Source organism: Nyctereutes procyonoides, unplaced genomic scaffold, assembly GCF_905146905.1.
Source record: "Nyctereutes procyonoides isolate TBG_1078 unplaced genomic scaffold, NYPRO_anot_genome, whole genome shotgun sequence".
In the NCBI taxonomy this organism is placed as follows: Eukaryota; Metazoa; Chordata; class Mammalia; order Carnivora; family Canidae; genus Nyctereutes; species Nyctereutes procyonoides.
In genome coordinates this window covers 1,865,593-1,886,330 of record NW_026575051.1, presented here as the reverse complement: position 1 = coordinate 1,886,330, position 20,738 = coordinate 1,865,593, and the positions used below count along the sequence as shown (strand labels likewise).

General features: G+C 33.6%; 1 protein-coding gene across 1 annotated transcript in view; it reads left to right on the top strand.

Annotated features, from left to right (window-relative positions):
* Window positions 1-683: 683 nt before the first annotated feature.
* The window catches only part of TSBP1 (testis expressed basic protein 1), a 29,033-nt gene continuing 8,978 nt past the window's right edge, over window positions 684-20,738 (top strand). The window contains 7 exon segments of the mRNA XM_055330331.1: window positions 684-753; window positions 1,237-1,254; window positions 1,745-1,765; window positions 2,458-2,475; window positions 5,797-5,817; window positions 19,317-19,337; window positions 20,058-20,072. Of these exon segments, the coding sequence (XP_055186306.1) occupies window positions 684-753; window positions 1,237-1,254; window positions 1,745-1,765; window positions 2,458-2,475; window positions 5,797-5,817; window positions 19,317-19,337; window positions 20,058-20,072 (184 nt within the window).

The window sequence follows — 20,738 nt, the reverse complement described above, 5'->3', positions numbered from 1 at the left end:
AATAGGGTGGGATATGACACATTTCCTGACTTCACACAATCAGGGATCTAGAGGGGAAAAGGAAAAGTGAGCTCCATCACTAGCTCTGGATCCTTCCTTCTAGAACATTCCCAAGGCAAAGTGGTCCCTGCTTAATAATCCTTTTCACTATTGTTCAGTGTGTGATGTTCATCCTAGAATGACATCAGTGAAAATGTGTTTCTGTTTTATCAGACAACCACACTAATTTATTTGTCTTTTTTATTAAAGCAAGACCAGAGAAATCGAAGAGTAAGTTACATGTTTCTCTCAATTATATTGTTATAAAAGTTTCTTTATGGTATCTAGAGGCCCTTTTGTGCTCTGTTTTAATGTGAATGTATCAAGATTTAAGAGTTATATTTCTGACTTTGTGCTTCATCAATATTGTAAGCATTCCTCATCTTCTAATTTTTTGTTTCTCTATTCCTATTTCCAGTAGTTTGTTCCATATTCAACTATTAATGTTCATTTGAAGGCTATAATTGAAACTAATTGGTACTTAATATGGTACCAAATAAAATTTATTTGGTAATTACAGTGTGCCAGGCACTGTACTCAGGGCTTTATATATGCATATACATTATATCAGATAAGTATTGTTATTGTTATTACAAAGAGAATGAGATAGTGAGACTAGGTAACTTGCCCATGATCCCACAATTATGAGCAACAGAGGCTGGAATTCAAATCCAGACTCTAAAGGTCCATCAGTGCCTCCATCCCAGTCAAATGGTGAGACATATGGTCATCCAGCCCTAAGACAAGTATGTTTATAGGGAAAAGAGAAAACTTTCCCAAATTGACATAATGAATGGTAATTAGCAAAGCAAGAGTCATATTAATGGTCCTGATAAACCAATGCCATCATTTCAAAGAAGTCATGGGAAGAGAGGAATAACAATAAGAAAACAAAATATAAGTGACTTAAAAATCTTACCAGTCAATGAACAGTTTGAATTAGAGAAACTAGAAGGAAGAAATAGCATCTCCCAATGATTCCACTCTTAACCTTTCTTTCCAAAAAGGCACTCAAATTAAGAGGGCATTAGCAGAACAATCTGAAGATATTCTCACATCATATTGAACTGATTCTAAATACAGAATTTGGTGGTCCCTCGAAGTCCTATTTCTAAAACTTCTAGCATAAAGTTTGAGAAGTAACTCTGCTGTTCATCCAGAAATCTTTCACTCACTTATGTGATTTCTTTTTTGCAGTAAAACAAGAAGAGCCAGGTAAGTTCTATATCTTATTCATCAATTCTGGGGTTGGCTCCACTAGTTAAATCCTTTTCTGAATATGAAAGACCTTAACATTCAATCTATTTGGATTGGCTCTACTGATATCAACAAAAAACATTTTCAACTAAATATAAAGTAGAAATGACAGAGAAAAGTGGGAAAACACATAAGCAATAAGAGAAGGGAGTAGAATGAAAATGGAAGCAAAATTTGTAGGAAATGAGGCTTTTCCAGCTCTGTGGTATTTCAATTTCTGAAAGAAACTGCATGATAAAAGGAAAATGACACTTCTTTGCCACTTTTTCAAAATGACTGTGTTACTATTGGAAAAGAGAGACAAAGTAACTCATGTCAAAGGTTCAGAGCTTGCTTTCCCTTTTCATTCTAGAAATTCCTATCTGCAAACAGTAGCAATAAGACTATTGTCAATGTCAATTTTGTTATCAGTGTCAACCTATACTAATAATTTGTGTTTGGATTTTAGCCCATGTAGCAGTACCTATCAGTAAGTTTCTTCTCTTTTCATAAATCTGGTACAAATTGGGATCCCAAAGTAAGGAGATAATTTTCCTAACTGACCAATTCCATTCAATGCTTGTATTTATAAATATTTCCTCTCCCTCTTGGCAACTTGCTGGGTTGTTAATTACTCAACAAAGAATAAACATTTCACTAAGAGAATAAGTATAAAAGAAGCATTTTGTTTTCTAAAAACAATTTCAAATAGCTTTTAATGACAAATAAAATTTGCCATACAGCTAATAGGAAAAGATATATAGGGTGGGATATCACAAATGTGGAGGTACCAATAAAAGAGGATAAATCTTAGGTGTAAGGACAGGAAAGAAAATAACTGCAATCAGCATTTAAATTTGCTATTGTTTAAAAGTTCTCTGCAGGATTTAAATCCACCATAACAGATGAGAAAGAAAAACAATGGCATAAGCACTTAAGTTCTAGCCTACTCTGCCTTTGTACTAAATTGAAATATAAGGAACCCAGTTACATCAGACTGAAACTACTTTTGTACCACAAAAGAAATGCTAATCCCTCTTATTTCATCATGGATGTTTTTATTTGGGGAGGTTTAGGGTCCTCCAAAGATCTCTTTACTAATACGTTGGAAAAAGTAAGAAGGAAACTATTTTTTATACAAAAACTCTGTTAATATATTTTTATTTCATGTTGTTCTGCCAGTTACTCCAGTACCTATTGGTAAGTTATTATTCATCTATTTCTTAATTCCAGTGTTCTTTAGAAAAATTTCCCTGAAGTAAAGGATTCCACATTGATATTTTCAACCCCCTTTACCTCCCCATTATCTAATACCTCTTTAAATGACAGATGAATTTAGAAACTATAATATGCCCAATGCCTAGGTAAATAGATAAATAAATGATAAAAAATTAAGACCCTGAAATAGTATTTTTCACCTAATAAAAAGAAAAATTTAAATATGATAAGTAATGTCAGCAATGCTTTGGTAAAAATTATACATTTATACATCATTGATCCCATTTAAATTTATGTAAATTTGGAAATTTCCTTTTGGAAAGCACACTTGAAATATGTTGCAAGATACAATGAAATACAGTATCTTAACTCATAATTCCATTTCAAGACATATGCTCTAAGGAATAACTCTAAATAATAAAACCAATTGCATGTATTAATTTGTAAAAAATGCTAAGGTAATATATTGCAGTGGATAATAAAGGAATCAGATGGACCTAGGTTCAAATTCCAGCCAGAACACTTAACCAAACATGTGGCTTTGGGTAAAGTAATTTCTCTAAAACTTGAATTTGTGTTATCTCTACTATCTTCTCTAAATGTGATGTTTTCATTGTCCTTATTCCATATTACTGGAACAATTGATTTATTTATGTATAAACCAGTGGAAAGCCTAAACCTCTACTGTTAAAAAAAATGAAATAAAGGAAAACAAACACTGGTGACAGTTTAAATATTTTATCAACAAATCAAGCCACCAGAGAAATCTAAAAATGAAGAGTGAGAAAGAGCAGAGAAATCAGAACTCAGCCAAAAGAGAAAGGGCATGATAATTGGGAGAGCTAAATTCAATTCAGGCAACATCTGATTCCTTCCTCCTACTAGGCTTCAAAGGGTCTACTTTTGCATACTTTTCAAGTGGATGATTTCCAAGAGAAATACTTTTTCAAAAATTATCTATGAATATGGAATTTTCCCCAATTTCCTAAGAACTGTGTATATTTCCCCATCCTGATCAATACCACATAAAACAATTAATTTTTCATATCCTAGTTACTAAAGGATTATGACTTCACCAACTCAATTAGAAAGACCATAGTAGTTACTCATTTAAAGTAATCTTTCCAGAGAAGATCTACTTGTCTGTTTTGTTTCTTTTCTTTTCTTTTTTTTTTAATTAAAGTACAGTTGACACACAATGGTGTGTACAGGTATTTCAGGTATATAACAAAGTGGATGGGACAGCTCTGTACATTATGCTATGCTCACCACAAGTGTAGCTACCATCTGTCACCACACAATACCATTGGCTATATTCCCTATGCTGTCTATTTTTATGTTTTTGATACATGATTCTGAAGTACCTCTAGTAATTCAATCCTTTCTTTGGCAGTCAGAACTTTGAAGTTGACATAAGCTAGTGCATTCACTTTAAGTGTTGTGAGAGAGATGGGTATTTTTTACCAGATTATATAAATTTGTTCATTCTTACAATAATTAAGAGCACTAGAATTAAGACAAATTCTGTTCAAGACCCCAGTGGAAGTATGACTTTGACTTGGATGAGATTTTCTATATAAACTCAGCAGCTGCCTTTCAGCAGCTTTCCATATTCCCTGTGCCTCATATACAAAGGGCAGCCATTTTCTCCTAGTAACTGTATTTCAACTCTTTTCTAAATAACTGACGAGCAAAGAATAAATCTCTATTGTAATAAGTCATAAGTCACTATTAGCTCAAAATTCATAAATAATACTTATCAATAATAATTGTGTGAAATAATATTTGATATACTAACTGGAAACTAATATCTACACATTAATAACTCTTAATAACAACAATAATTATTATTGCACACCATCCCCCACCACTCTGTTGCCTGCAGTTTATATAAAGTTGGGGGTATATTAATGCCTCCAGCCTTGCCCTTTGCCCAAGGTTACTGGACAAAATAATAGAGGAGTTGATTTATCATATTTCTTTGCAGCTTCCTTCTTAGAAAGGAATATTGTTTCAGGAATTCTTTCCCATTTCTGCTATAAAGAATATGATTAGTAACTGAATTTTTACAAGCTTAAATTTTGTGTTAGGTGATTAAAGTTTTGTTTTGTTTTGTTTTTCCCCCTAACTTATCAATACTGTTTCTTGGCAATTCTAGTATCCTGTGGACTCCCATAGGGTTCAGGTTTCATGCTTTCATGGGCATGAAATCTCATGGGCTGTAATCACTTCTGTTAATGCAACTTAAGTGGCATATTTTCCCATCTCTTCACTCTCAGATTTTTCTGCATTTCCTAAAATTACTGATTTTAAATGAAAAATATATTGATGCAAAGGATAAAGAGGACAGGCATAATATGGACTTTTCATGAAAAAATAGAACAAATTTCTGAAAGTAATGAACTTAGCTCAGATATTTAAAAAAAAAAAACCTGGAAAGTGAATAATAGAACAAAGACATAATGAGATAAGAGATTGAAGTGGGAAGAAAAGTAAAATGAGTGAAATCTGAATAATCATTGCTAGCTCCTGAAGAGTTTTAAGTTCTCATAAAAATTGATAAGAAAAGGAAGAGGGGCTAACCTCAATTCTACTTTGCTTACTCCAAATAAAGATAACTACCAATGAAAGATTTAGGATTATTAAAGAGGACCAGGAGATTGAAGCTTTTGGGATTTCTCATTTGCTATTATAACTGATCCTCACTCTACCCTACTCCCCATCCTTGAAAGACATGCAAGAACTATCATCTTACATGGGTTACATGTCTTACTTATGCTACTTCTTAGGCTAGATTTAGCATCTTGATTAAATCTCAGAGATTATCAAAAAGAAACACAGAAAAAATTATCATGACAACACTTCTTAAATTGATAGTTACAAATAAACTTTCTGTACTGCAAAAAGAAATATGATGAGAACTGACATGGTGATAGAGGTTTGAAAGGGAGATAGAATGCTGAAAAACAGAAAAGAAAAATGAAGAAGGAACTTAAGTTAGTAATCTTTAACTGGTAACCAGTTTCCTGCAAGATTGTGACTCTTGGTATGGTTAAGAATGTTAAAATAATTATTTCATTAGGAAAAGTAAGCTTTACTCTTATAACCCATCCAACAGGCCTTCCAAAATGGCCTGGATATTTAGGTTATTAAAGTGTAGTTAATATTCAATTAATAAGGTATAGCATATTCATATAAGATTTGTTTCCCAAAAGTCCCTTTTCCAGTGTTCCAAGTAGATTTTCAATAGGAACTGAGTACAAAATTTTTAAAAATAATAATATATTCTATTTTCTTTTTTAGTAATTGGTCCAGTAGCAGCTGGTAAGTTCCACTTGTGTTTCTCAGTTTCCTCTGTAACAACCAGGGTTATTTATTTGCACTGATACTTTCAATTATCTGGCCACTCTGAACACTGAGAGATTATTTTCCATCTCCTCTCCTCCACATTTTTCTAGTACTTCTTTCATTTACAAATAGTTTTGGGGTAAGGAGATGGTATATCAGAGGCCCACAGAAGAGTAAGGGCAAAGGAAAAAAAATTGTTCATTTGGTTACAGTATTAAGTTACAGAAGAGAAACAAAGGAAAACAATGTTGATAAAATATCATAGGATCAGATTACAGGAAACCTTGGAAATAACACACTATGAAATTTATATTTCAGTCTGAAGCTCTACAGTCACAAAACAAAATTCCAAAAGATAAAAGGTGGAAAGCATATAATGAAAAGATATGAGTATTAGTGAGAGTATTACAAGGACAGATTCTGCACATGCAAACAAAGAAAACACTAACTAAAATAGAGTTGAATATAAAAAAGAAAGGCTGATCTTTGTCCTCTCCTTCATAAAATTTATCACATCTAAACCTGAACCACCACTGCTGTTCAGAGAAAAGGGTTAGGAACAGTACTTTGAAAGCCTTTTCTGACTTCTCCTAGAAAGACTCAATTGAGATGCCTTTCATTTTTTTTTTAAATCACCTCTTCATTTTATTTATTTTTTTTTATTTATTTATGATAGTCACACAGAGAGAGAGAGAGAGAGAGGCAGAGACACAGGCAGAGGGAGAAGCAGGCTCCATGTACCGGCAGCCCGACGTGGGATTCGATCCTGAGTCTCCAGGATCGCGCCCTGGGCCAAAGGCAGGTGCTAAACCGCTGCGCCACCCAGGGATCCCTTGAGATGCCTTTCATACCTTTCAAGTGAACTATGAAAATTTGCATTTCCATAAAAACAAACAACAAAAAACTGTTATTCTAAATGCACCAATTTAAAAACAAAGACTAACAAAACTCTAATAAATAAAACCAAACAGGAACCAAATAAATATAAAGATATTCCATGTTCATGAATAGGAATACTCAATATTATCAAAATGTCAATTCTTCCCAAATTTATCTCTAGATTAAATGCAATGCTATCAAAATCCCAGTAAGATATTTTGTGGATATTGACAAATTAGTTCTAAAATTTATATGAAGAAGCCAAAGACCCAGAATACCCAATACAATATTGAAGGAGAAAAAAGTTGCAGGACTGACACTACTCACCCTCAAGACTTGCCTATAAAGTGTCAGTAATCCAGATAGTGTAGTATTGGTAGGCAAAGAGACAAATCAGTAGAACAGAACAAACCGCTCAGTCCACATAAATATAGTCAACTAATCTCTGACAAAGGAGCAAAGGTAATACAATGGAGCAAAGATATTATTTTCAACAAATAATGTTAGAACAACTGGACATCCATTAAAAAAAAATCTTCTCCCGTATCTTACATGCTTCACAAAAATTAACTCAAAATGAATCGTGGACCTAAATATAAAACTCAAAACTATAACTCTACTAGAAGATAGCATCAGAGAAAAGCTAAATGACTTTTTATTTATGGTAATGATGTTTTAGTATATGTGCTACAAAAGCAAGTACTGGTAATGACTTTTTAGAGATAACACTAAGGGCATGATTCATGAAAGAAATAATTGATGAATTGGACTTCATTAAAATTAAGAACTCCTGCAAACAAACAATCTGATTTTAAAAAGGGCAGAAGATTTGACTAGATATTTTCCCAAAGAAGACATATACATGACCAACAGATACATGAAAAGATGCTCAATGCTACTAATTATCAAGGAAACAAATCAAAACCACAATGAGATATCACCTCATACTTTTCAGAATGGCTAAAATCAAAAACACAAGAAAAAATAAGTGTTGAGGATGTGGGAAAAAAGGAACTCTGGTGCACTGTTGGTGAGAATGTAAATTGTTTTCCAGCAGAAAACAGAATAGAGGTTCTTCAAAAAATAAAAAAAAGAAAAGAAATACCATATGATACAATAATTTACCCAAAGAAAACAAAAACATTAATTTGAAAAGATATATGCATTATGTTTATTGAAGCATTATTTACAACAGCCGAGATATAGAAGCAACTTAAGTATCCATCGATAAAGAAATGAATAAGAAAAATTATAAATTTACATATATGACATACATATATAATAAATATGTAATCTTATACATCCACAAAAAGGATGTGATCATACCATTTGCAACACCATGAATGAGCCTAGAAGCTAATACATGGAGTACATACACACACACAATGGAATATTACTGTCATAAAAATGAATGAAATCTTGTTATTTGCAAGGATGTAGATGGAGCTAGAGAGTATTATGCTAAGCAAAATAAGTCAGTCAGAGAAACACAAATACCATATGATTTCACTTATATGTGGACTTTAAGAAACAAAACAAATGAGTAAAGGGGAAAAAAGAAAGACACAAACCAAGAAACAGATTCTTACATATAGAGAACGAACTGATGATTACCAGAAGGGAAGTGGGTGGGAGAATGAGTTAAATCAGTGATGAGAGGGATTAAGGAGTGCATTTGTTGTGAAGAGTACTGGGTGATGTGTGGAAGTGTAGGATCTCTAAATTGTACACCTGAAACCAATATTATACTGTACATTAACTATCTGGATTTTAAATAAAACTTAAAAAAATCAATACAAAATTTAACAATGACCCAACTATACACTATCATTAAGGAACTTACTTCAAATTCAGCAATAAAAAGAAAATTATAGAAAATATATACTATGAGAGCATTATTTTTTTAAAAAAAGTAGCTATATTAACATCACATAAAGTAGATCTTAGAGCAAAAATTTGCCAGAAGCAAGAAGGGACATTACATAATGATAAAAGGAATATACCAAGAATACCTCAAATCAACAACCCACAACACAAGAAATAAGAATAGTATTTTATGACATGTGAAAATGATATGAAATCTAAGTTTCATTGTCTACAAGTAATGTTTTATTGGGACACATCCTTTTTTGTTTTCTTTTACATATTGTCTATGAATACTTTTGTGCCACAACAGCAAAGTTGAGTAGTTATGACAGTGATCTTATGGCTTATAAAGCTTAAAATATTTATTATCCAGTGTTCTATAGCAAAATTGGCCTGCATTTGCCCTAAAAGAAACTAAAGCACAAGAAATGGATTGGAAATTTACTAGTAGCTACTTGAGGTATTCATGAAAATTGAAATAAGAAAGTATATTAGTGGTAGTGTTTTGGGATCAGAAACACAGTTCTTCTCTATCCTTATTTCCCTAATTCTTCTAAGGTACCATTCAAGACTCCTAGCAAGATACAGTGTTATAGTAGGACAGCAGATCCCTCAGTATTAAATAATAATCTGGTACTTCTCACTACCTTTAGGATTCTCACTGTTATCCAAGTTACTTTCATATCTCTGATTCCTCTGATTTCACCCTAGCCTTCCAGTCAATCCCAATACAGCAGCCGCAGGGATCATTTTAAGATTCAGGCCATCTTTCTACCTATGATCTACTAATAACTCTCCATCTTTCTTGATTCAAAGTCACTACAGCACCTCTCAAAAGAAGGTCCTGAAAGATCTATGCCCCGTAATTCTCTAATAGCTTTCCTTCATCTTATATTTTTTTATTTTGTTCCAGCCACACTTGCTTTCTTGCTATCCCTCAAATAAATAAAAGAGTAGAGTCTTTCAAGGCAAATGAAAATAAGTTGTCATTAGCATAAAATGGATTGTTGTATTAATGAGATGTTTCATGTAAGCCTTATAGTAACAACAAAGCAAAAATCTAGAGTAGATTTGCAAAAAATAAAAATGGAGAGACTGAGCATATCATCATGGTAAGCCACCAATTTACAAAGTTGGACAGAAACATATGGGGAAAGATTGGAGATACCAAAAGAAGGCAAAGAGGAAGAAGGTGAAGAAGAAGAAGAAGAAGAAAAGAAGAAGAAGAAGAAGAAGAAGAAGAAGAAGAAGAAGAAGAAGAAGAAGAAGAAGAAAAGAAAAGAAGAAGAAGAAGAAGAAGAAGAAGAAGAAGAAGAAGAAAAAGAAGAAGAAGAAGAAGAAAAGAGAAAAGAAAAATGAAGAAAGAAGAAGGAGGCAGCTTCCAATAAGACGGCAGTAGTAAGTCTTACATATAAATGTAAATGGATTAAATTCAGCAATAAAAAGCAGAGAGTAGCTGAATGTATACAAAAACTAAACCCAACCATATGTTGTCCACAAGGAGACTTATTTCAGCTCTAAAGACACACATAGGCTCAATGTGAAGAGATGGAAAAAGATATTCCAGGCAAATGGAAACCAAAAGAAAGTGGAGATAGCTATGCTTAGATCAGACAAAACAGACTTTAAGTCAAAGGCAGTCACAAAGACGAAAGTCATTATACAAATATGATAAAATGGGCAATACATCAAGAAAATATAACAGTCATAAATGTATACACTCCCAACACTAGAATGCCTAAATATATTAAGCAAATACTAACAGATCTGAAGGGAGAAATAGATAGGAATACAATAAAAGTAGGGTAGTTCAATACCATCAGCAATGGATAGATTATTGAGATAGAGATCAACAAGGGAACATTGGATTTGAACCATACTTTATGCTAAATGGACTTAGAAAGCACAGAACATTTCACTCAACAGCAGCAGAATACAATCTTTGCAAGTGCTCATGGAACATTCTCAAGATAGATCATATGATAGGACACAAAATAAATCTTGGCAAATTTCAGAAGACTAAAATCACATCAATAATGTCTTCTAGGGATCCCTGGGTGGCGCAGCGGTTTGGCGCCTGCCTCTGGCCCAGGGCGCGATCCTGGAGACCCGGGATCGAATCCCACGTTGGGCTCCCGGTTCATGGAGCCTTCTTCTCCCTCTGCCTGTGTCTCTGCCTCTCTCTCTCTCTGTGACTATCATAAATAAATAAAATTAAAAATATATATATATTTAAAATAATGTCTTCTAATGTAAATGGTATAAAACTAGAAATAAAAAAAAGGAAATCTGGAAAATCTATAACTATGTGGTAATTAAACTCACTTCTGAACAACCAACAGGTCAGAGAAGAAATCAAGGGGAAACAAAAAATTATTAGGAAACAAATTGAAGCGAAAATGCAATATACCAGAACTTATGGGATGTGGAAAAAGCAATGATGAGAGAAAAATCTGTAGCAAAAATGCATATTTTAACAAATTAGAAAGACCTCAAATAAACGACCTAACTTTATACCACAAGAAATTAGGAAAAGAACAAAGTAAGTCCAAAGTTAGCAGAAGAAAGGAAATAATAAAGATCAAAGTGGAAATACATGAAATAGAGACCAGAAAAACAATACACAGAATCAACAAAACTAAGAAATGGTTTTTGAAATGATTAAAAAACTGACAAATCTTTAGCTGGAATAACTAAGCAAAAAAGAAAATTCAAATAAATAAAACTAAAAATGAAAGAAGAGACATTAAAATGAACACTACAGAAATACATAGGATCATTAAGAGACTACTATAAACAATTATTTGCCAACAAATTATGTAAAAGAAATGGAAAAAATTTCTAGAATCATACAACCTACAAAGACAGAATCAGGCAAAAAAAGAAAAAGAAAGAAAGAAAAAGAAAATCTGCATAGACTAATGACAAGTTTAGAGACTGAATTAATAATCAAAAACCTCCCAACACAGAAAACCCCAGGATCAGATGGTTTCACTTTAAATGTAGACACCAAATATTTAAAGAATTAACACCATTCCTCACAAATTCTTCCCAAAACTTGAAGAGGAGGGAACATTTTGGACTCATTGTATAAGGCCAGCATTACCCTCATAACAAAGCCAAATAAGAACACTACAAGAAAATAAAACTCAGACCAATATCCCTGATTGACATACATGCAAAAATTCTGAACAGAACATTATCAAACTGAATTTAAGAGCACACTAAAATGATTATATACCACAACCAAGTGAGATTTTACCTGGAATGTGTGTCTGGTTCAACATACACAAATCAACAAATTTAATACATCATTTTCATAGAATGAGAGATAAAAGAATATGATCTCAATAGGTGTGGGAAAAACACTTGACAAAACATAACATCCTTTCATGATCAAAACCTTGCATGAATTGGGTATACAAAGAATATACCTTAACATAATTGAGGCTACATATGACAAACCTACAGCTAAGATTACACTCAAAAGTGAAAAACTGGGTGCTTTTCCTCTTAAGATCAGAAATAAGACAATGATGCCCACCTTCACTATTCTTATTTAATAATAGTACTAAAAGTCCTGGCCACATCAATTTAATGAGTTAAAGAAATAAAAGGTATCCAAATTGCAAAAGAACAAGTAAAATTGTCACTATTTGCAGATGACCTGATCTCGTATAGAGAAAATCCCAAAGACTGAAGCTAAAAACTGTTGGAACTAATCAGCCACTTCAATAAAGCTGCAGGATATAAAATCAGCATGCATTTCTGCACACTACTAATGAAATATCTGAAAGAGAAATAAAGAAAACCATCCCATTCATAACACATCAGAAACAATAAAATACCTAGGAATTAATTTAACCAAGGAAATGAAAGATCTGTACAACAAAACTACAAGACTTTGATGAAAGAAATGTAAAAAGGTAAAAACAAATGAAAAAACATCCTGTGTTCATGGGCTGGCCCATACTACCCAAAGCTGTATATAGATTCAGTGAAAGGCCAACTAAAATACCAATAACTTTTCACAGAAATAGACATTTTGTCTATTCTAAAATTCTATTCTAGTTCTAAAATTTGGATGGTAACACCAAAAAACCCCGAATAGCCAAAACAATCTAAAAGTGTGGAGAGAAAAGCTAGAGGCATCACAATTCCTGATTTTAAACTGTACTATAAAGGTATAATAATAAAAACAATACAGTACTGATAAGAAAATAGGCATATGGACCAATAGACAGAATAGGCCAAAACTAAACCCCCCATATGCAGTCAACTAATATTCAAGGAGAGCCAAAAACACTCAATGGAGAAAGGATAATCTTTTTAATAAATGGTGCTAGGAAAACAAAATACAAACATGCAGAGCAACAATAATACTAGGGAATTTTAACACCTCACTTAATAGCAATGGACAGATGATCTGCAGAGAAAATCCACAAGGAAAGAATGGCTTTGAATGACACACTGGAACTAATACATTTAACAAGTACACTTAGAACACTCCATTCTAAAACAGCGGAATACACATTCTTTTCAAGTGCACATGGAACATTCTCCAGAATAGATCACGTTATTAACCCATAAAATAAGCCTCAACAAATTCAAGAAGATCAAAGTCATACCATGCATCTTTTCTGATCACAATGCTATGAAACTAAAGGTCAACCACAAAAAATATATATATATGGAAAGACCACAAATACATAGAGGTTAAATATGACACTAAACAAGAAATGGGTCAGCCAGAAATTAAAAGAAAAAAATTTTAAGTACATGGAAACAAATGAAAGTGAAAACACAATGGTTCAAAACCTTTGAGATGCAACAGAAGTGGTTCTAAGAGGGAAGTTTATAGCAATACCAGCCTACCTCAAGAAGCAAGAGAAAAAAACTAAATCTAATCTTACAACTAGCAGAGCTAGAAAAAGAAAAACAAAAACAGCAGAAGGAAGGAAATAATAAAGATTAGAGCATAAATAAATAATATAAAAACTAAAAAAAAAATGGAACGAGGAGCGTTTCTTTGAAAAAATTAATAGGGATCCCTGGGTGGCGCAGCGGTTTGGTGCCTGCCTTTGGCCCAGGGCGTGATCCTGGAGATCCGGGATCGAATCCCACATCGGGCTCCCGGTGCATGGAGCCTGCTTCTCCCTCTGCCTGTGTCTCTGCCTATCTCTCTCTCTGTGACTATCATAAATAAATAAAATTAAAAAAAAACAATTTAAAGAAAAAATTAATAAAAATGGATAAACTTTTAGCCAGACTTATCAACTTTAAAAAAAGAAAAAGAACTCAAATAAATAAAATCACAAATAAGAGAGAAGAAATAACAACCAATACCACAGAAATACAATTATAAGAGAATATCATGAAAAACTATATGCCAACAAATTGGACAACTTAGAAGAAATAAATAAATTCCTACAAACAAATAACCTACCAAAACCAAAACAGGAAGAAATAGAATACTCGAACAGACTGATAACCAGCAAAGAAAAAGAATTTTAAAAAAAGAAAAGAAAAGAAAACCTAGCAACAAATGAAAAGCCAGATGGTTTTGCAGGAAAATTATCAAACATTTAAAGAAGAGTTAATACCTTTATTTCTCAAGCTATTCCAAAAAACAGAAAAGGAAGAAAAACTTCCACATTCACTCCATGGGGCCAGCATTACCCTGAAAACAAAACCAAAGACACCATGTAAGGGGCACCTGAGTGGCTCAGTCAGTTAAGTTTATCTGCCTTCAGTTCAATTCATGATCTTAGTGTCCTGTGATCAAGTCCCTCGTCAGGCTCTCTGCTCAGCAGAGTCTGCTTCTCCCTCTCCCTCTGTGATCTCTCTTACTTTCTCACTCTGTTTCAAATAAAGTTAAAAAAAAAAAAAGACACCATGAAAAAAAAGAGAACTGCTGGCCAATATCTCTGATGAACATAGACACAGAAGTCCTCAATAAAATACTAGTAAGCCAAATTGAACAATACACTATAAAAAATCATTCACCGTGATCAAGTGGGATTTATTACTGGGTTGCAAGGATGGTTCAATATTCACAAATAAATCACATGATGCATCACATCAGTAAGAGAAAGCATAAGAGCCATGTGAACATTTCAATAGATGGATAAAAAACATCTGACAAAGTACAACTCCATTCATGATTAAAACCCTCAACAAAGTAGGTTTAGATGGAATATACCTCAACATAATAAAGTCCATATTATGTGAACATAATAAAGTCACAGCTAACATCATTCTCAATGAGGAAAACCTGTGAGCTTTTCCCTTACCCTCAGGAACAAGGCAAGGATGTCCACTCTCATCACTATTATTCAACATGGTACTGGAAGTCCTAGCCACAGAAATAAGAAAACAAAAAGAAATAAAAGACATCCAAATTGGTAAGGAAGAAATAACACTTTCAGTATTTGCAGATGACATGATAGTATATATGGAAAACCCAAAATACTCCATACACACACACACACACACACACACACACACACAAACTGTTAGGAACTGATCAATGAATTCAGTAAGGTCATAGGATACAAAATTAATGTACAGAAATCTATTGTATTTCTATAGACCAATAATGAAGCAGTAGAAAGAGAAATTAATAAAGTAATCCAATTTACAACTGTATGCAAAATAATAAGATACATAGGAATAAACCTAACCAGAAAGATAAAAGCCCTGTACTCTGAAAACTATAAAACACCAATGAAAGAAATTGAGAAGACACAAAGAAATGGAAAGACATTCCACGCTCATGGATTGGAAGAAAAACTTTGTTAAAATGTCTATACTACCCAAAGCAATCTGCACATTTAATGCAATTCCTATTAAAATAACAAGTGTTGGGATCCCTGGGTGGCGCAGCGGTTTGGCGCCTGCCTTTGGCCCAGGGCGCGATCCTGGAGACCCGGGATCGAATCCCACGTCAGGCTCCCGGTGCATGGAACCTGCTTCTCCCTCTGCCTGTGTCTCTGCCTCTCTCTCTCTCACTGTGTGACTATCATAAATAAATAAAAAAAAAAAAAAAAAAAGAAGATACTCCCCCGTGTTTAAAAAAAAAAAAATAAAATAACAAGTGTTTTTCACACTAGAACAAACAATCAACATTTGTATGGAACCACAGAAGACCCTGAATCAATCTTGAAAAAGAAAAGCAAAGCTGGAGGTATCACAATTCTCAATTTCAAGTTATATTACAAAGATGCAAGAATCAAGACAGTATGGTACAGGCACAAAAATAGACACACAGATGGATAGAACAGAATAGAAAATCCAGAAGTAATAATATAATAATATTGTTAAATCAACTTGGACAAAGCAGGAAAGAATATCATCCAATACAGTAAAGACAATGTTTCCCATAAATGGTGTTGGGAAAACTGGACAGTTATATGCAAAAGAATGAAACTGGATCACTGTCTTACAACCACACATAAAAATAAATTCAAAATAGATTGAAGTCCTAAATGTGAAACTTAAGCCATAAAAATCATAGAAGCAAACACAGGCAGTTTAAACCACAAAGCGGTTTAGCACTTTGACATCAAATGCAGCAACATTTTTTTAGCTATGTCTCCTGAGGCAAGGGAAATAAAAGCAAACATAAACTATTGGGACTACATCAAAATAAAAATCTTCTGCACAGAAAAGGAAACAATCAATAAACCTAAGCAACCTGCAGAATGGCAGAAAAGATTTGCAAGTGATATATCTGATAAAGGATTAGTATCAAAAATATATAAAGAATTTATAAAACTTAACAACCCAAAAACAAATAATCCAAATAAAAAATGGACAGAAGATATGAAAAGATATTTTCCCAAAGAAGACCTACAGATGGCCAAAAGATACATTAAAAGATACTTATCATCACTCATCGTTAGAAAAATGCAAATCGGGATCCCTGGGTGGCGCAGCGGTTTGGCGCCTGCCTTTGGCCCAGGGCGCGATCCTGGAGACCCGGGATCGAGTCCCACATCGGGCTTCCGGTGCATGGAGCCTGCTTCTCCCTCTGCCTGTGTCTCTGCCTCTCTCTCTCTCTCTCTCTGTGACTATCATAAAAAAAAATTTAGAAAAATGCAAATCAAAACCATCTCACACCTGTCAAATTGCCTAAAATCAACAACACAAGAAATAACAGGTAATGGTGAAGATGTGGGAAAAAAGGAACACTGTGCACTGTTGGTGGGAATGCAAACTTGTGTGATAACTTTGGAAAACAGTATGGAGGCTTCTCAAAAAAGGGAAAAAAAGAAACTATGCTATGATCCAGCAATTGCATTACTGGGTATTTACCCAAAAGATACAAAAATACTAATTCAAATAGATATGTACATCTCTGTGTCTATAGCAGCATTATTTACAATAGCCAAATTATGGAAGCAGCCCATATGTCCATCAACTGATGAATGGATAAAGAAAGTGGTATAAACATACACAATGGAATGTTATTCAGTCATAAAAAAGAATGAGATGTTGCCATTTGCAAGGACATGACTGGAGCTAGGTTATATAAGGCTAAGTGAAATAAGTCAGTCAGAGAAAAACAAATAAATGCCATATGATTTCACTCATATGTGGAATTCAAAAGCCAAAAAGAATAAGGAGAGGAGGGGAAGAGAGACCAACCAAGAAACAGACTTAATTATAGATAACAAACTGATGGTGGTGGGTGGGAGGGCAGGTGAAATAGATGATGGGGATTAAGGAGTGCCCTTGCCATCATGAACACTGGGTGTTGTATGGAAGTATTAAAATCAGTATATCGGGGCACCCCAGGTGGCTCAGCTGCTGGTTTAGCGCTGCTTTCAGCCGAGGGCATGATCCTGGAGACCTGGGATCGAGTCCCACCTCAGGCTCCCTGCATAGAGCTTGCGTTGCCCTCTGCCTCTCTCTCTCTGTATGTGTCTCTCATGAATAAATAAAACCTTTTTTAAAAAATCAGTATATTGTATACCTGGAACTAATATAACACTGTATGTCAACTAACTGGAATTAAAATGAAAACTTTAAAAACCCTGAAGAACAATAAAATTATATCCTTATCTTACACCACTCACAAAAATTAACTTGAAATGGTTCACAGACTTAAACTTAAAACCTGATACCATAAAAGCCTTAGGAAAAAAAACATACAGAAGAAGCTCCTCAGTGTAGGTCTTGGCATTGATTTTCTGAACAGGACACCAAAAGCACAAACAGCAAAAACAAATATCAACAAGTTAGACTACATCAAATTTAAAGGCTTCTGCACATGAAAAAAACAATCAACAAAGGGAAAAGAAAACCCATGGAATGGGAAAAACTTTTTTGCAAACTATTAATTAGATAATGAGTTAATATCCAAAATATATAAAGAACTCATACAATTCCATAACAAAAAAGAATCTGATTACAAAATTGGCAGAGAAACTAAACAGATATTTTTCCAAAGAAGATATCCAAGTGCTCAACAGGCAGATGAAAAAAATGGTCAACATCACTAATTATCAAGAGAAATGGAATCAAAACCACAATGAGATATCACCTCACACCTGCTAAAATGGCTATGATCAAGAACACAAGGGGTGTTGGCAAGAATATGGAGAAAGCAAACCACTGTATGCTGTTAATGGGAAAGTAAAGTGGCTCAACTGCTATGGAAAACAACATGGAGGCCTATCAAAAAAAATTAAAAATAAGGATGTCTCGGTGGCTCAGTGGTGGAGCATCTGCCTTTGGCTCAGGTAGTGATCCTGGGGTCCTGAGATCGAGTCCTGCATATGTGTGTGTGTGTGTGTATATATATATATGTATATATATATATACACACATTTATATATATATACACATTTATATATACACACATTTATATATATATATATATATATATATATATATATACTCTCACGTTCATTGTAGCATTATTCACAGTTGCAAGGCACAGAAACAAAATAACCGCCTATACCAATGGATGAATGGATAAAAAGGATATGAGATACACACACAGGCATACGCACACACACACATAGGATATATTATTTGACAAAGAGAAAGGAGAACATCCTGCCATTTGCAACAACATAGATGGACCTTGAACATATAAGGCTGAATGAATAAGTCTGACAGAGGAAGACAAGTACTGTATAATATTTATATGTGGAATCTAGAAGAGCTAAATTTATTTTTAAAAAATGACAGTAAAATGGGGTTACTAGGGGATTGTGGGTGGGGGGATAGAAGACACTATTCAAAGGTACAAACTTACAAGTAGTAAATAAGTCCTAGAGATCTAATGCATAATATAATGAATATAGACAACAATATTGTAGGACAATCATCAAACTTGCTTAGACACTAGAACTTCATGATTCCAATCACAAGAAAGGATTATTATGTAATGTGACAGAGGTTCTAATTATTTCTACAATGGCAATCATTATAATATACTAATGTATCAAATTGACATATTGCATATACCTTAAATTTATACAATGCTATATGTCAAATATATATCTTAATAAAACTCTTTTCATAAAATAGCTAATCACAAGATCTTTCTAAACTACAACAGGCCAAGAGGAGGACAGGGAAAGAAAATGGAGGTTCCCTACATTTAAATAAAAGGAACTTATTCATGACATAGATATCCATCCAGTGCAGAGGAGTGCAGGTTGGGGAAGAAGGGAAAACCCAATACCTACTGATATTTTTTTCTTTGTCTCTTTCAGTGGACAGTTCTGGAAAAATCAGTAAGTTTGGATCATTTCTTGACCTTACCTATTTCTGTGTCTAGGACCTTTCAGTTTTTGTTACCCAATTTTTTTTTTATTTCACATTCTTCTACTTTAGAGTAGTCAATATTTCTTAAAGAAATGATGTTATTATACTTCAATTTCTTCTCTATTTCCCTTTTGGAACAAAATATAATGATCTTGTCTCATTACTCTGGTTATCGACTGCCAAAGATTATTGGTAGTATGTATACCCAGCTAGTTTATCACAAGGGAGGCTATTTTCCTTGTGCTATCATCTGGCAATGGTGAATTTTCACTAAAAAAAGAAAATCACCTAAAATTGACAGAAAAAATAAGTGTCAGGATGACACTAAGTGATGATTTTGAAAATTGGTCAACAATATACATTTTTTCAACTGATCTAAAGGACAGTGGGTAAAAAAACTGACTTGTGAGAGAACAATTAAAGTAGGAAATGCAATAGTTTGAAATTTGGTAGAATAGATATTACCTAGGATTCAATCCCATATATTAACAAATGGCATCCTAAAGAAAACCAGCTCTGTGAAGTAGGATGTGGAGCTTTAGTCAGCAGCACTCCTGAGGATGAAACAGAGGGTTTTATAGGACCTGAAGGTGCTGCTTCTGCATTCCTCTAAAAGGGTATTATTGGGAGTGAGACTTTACTTGAGTTAGAAAATTCCCTCTGATCAACCTTTTGTGTTTAATTTTTAGCAATATCTCCTATGGGTAAGTTCTTTATTCTCGACTATGATATTTTACATTGTTTATATTTTCTGGATTTGCTGTTTCTACTCCCAAATTAGAGATTTGTGTTTCTAAGATCATTTTAAGTGTTCCTATTCTCCAGAATTTTCTAATATTTTAAATAACTATTTTTGGAGAGACAGCTGTAGAGGATTTGATGAAGTTCGTACAAAAGGATGCTGTAATCTCTGGCCATCTTCTAGGCTCTGAAAAAAAATCTCCTTTCTAACTCCCAGCAAAATATAATGAAAGAAAGATTGGTTTCTAAATTGTGTGAGTTCTTTGCTAGTAACTTAGAACTCTTTTTTCGTTATAAGTGAAGGCCCAGTGAATCCGATTAACAGAAAAAATAACTAGTTAAGAAAAAACTTTATCTTGCCTTCTAAGTAATTCTACTTTTGAGGAATAGTAGGTACTGAGCCCCTCCATATACTATGCACCATGCTAGGCATTTTCAAAAACATTATCTCTTATTCTTATCATAGCCTGCCTGCTAGCTATTGTTATTCTACACTTCACAGATCAGTAAAATTGCTCAGACATTTGCCCAAGGTTAAAGAATTGGTAAACAGCACTGCCAAGACTTCCTGTCTCTGAATTACATACTTTCCATGCCAACACATTGCCTTCTATACTGAACCACAAATG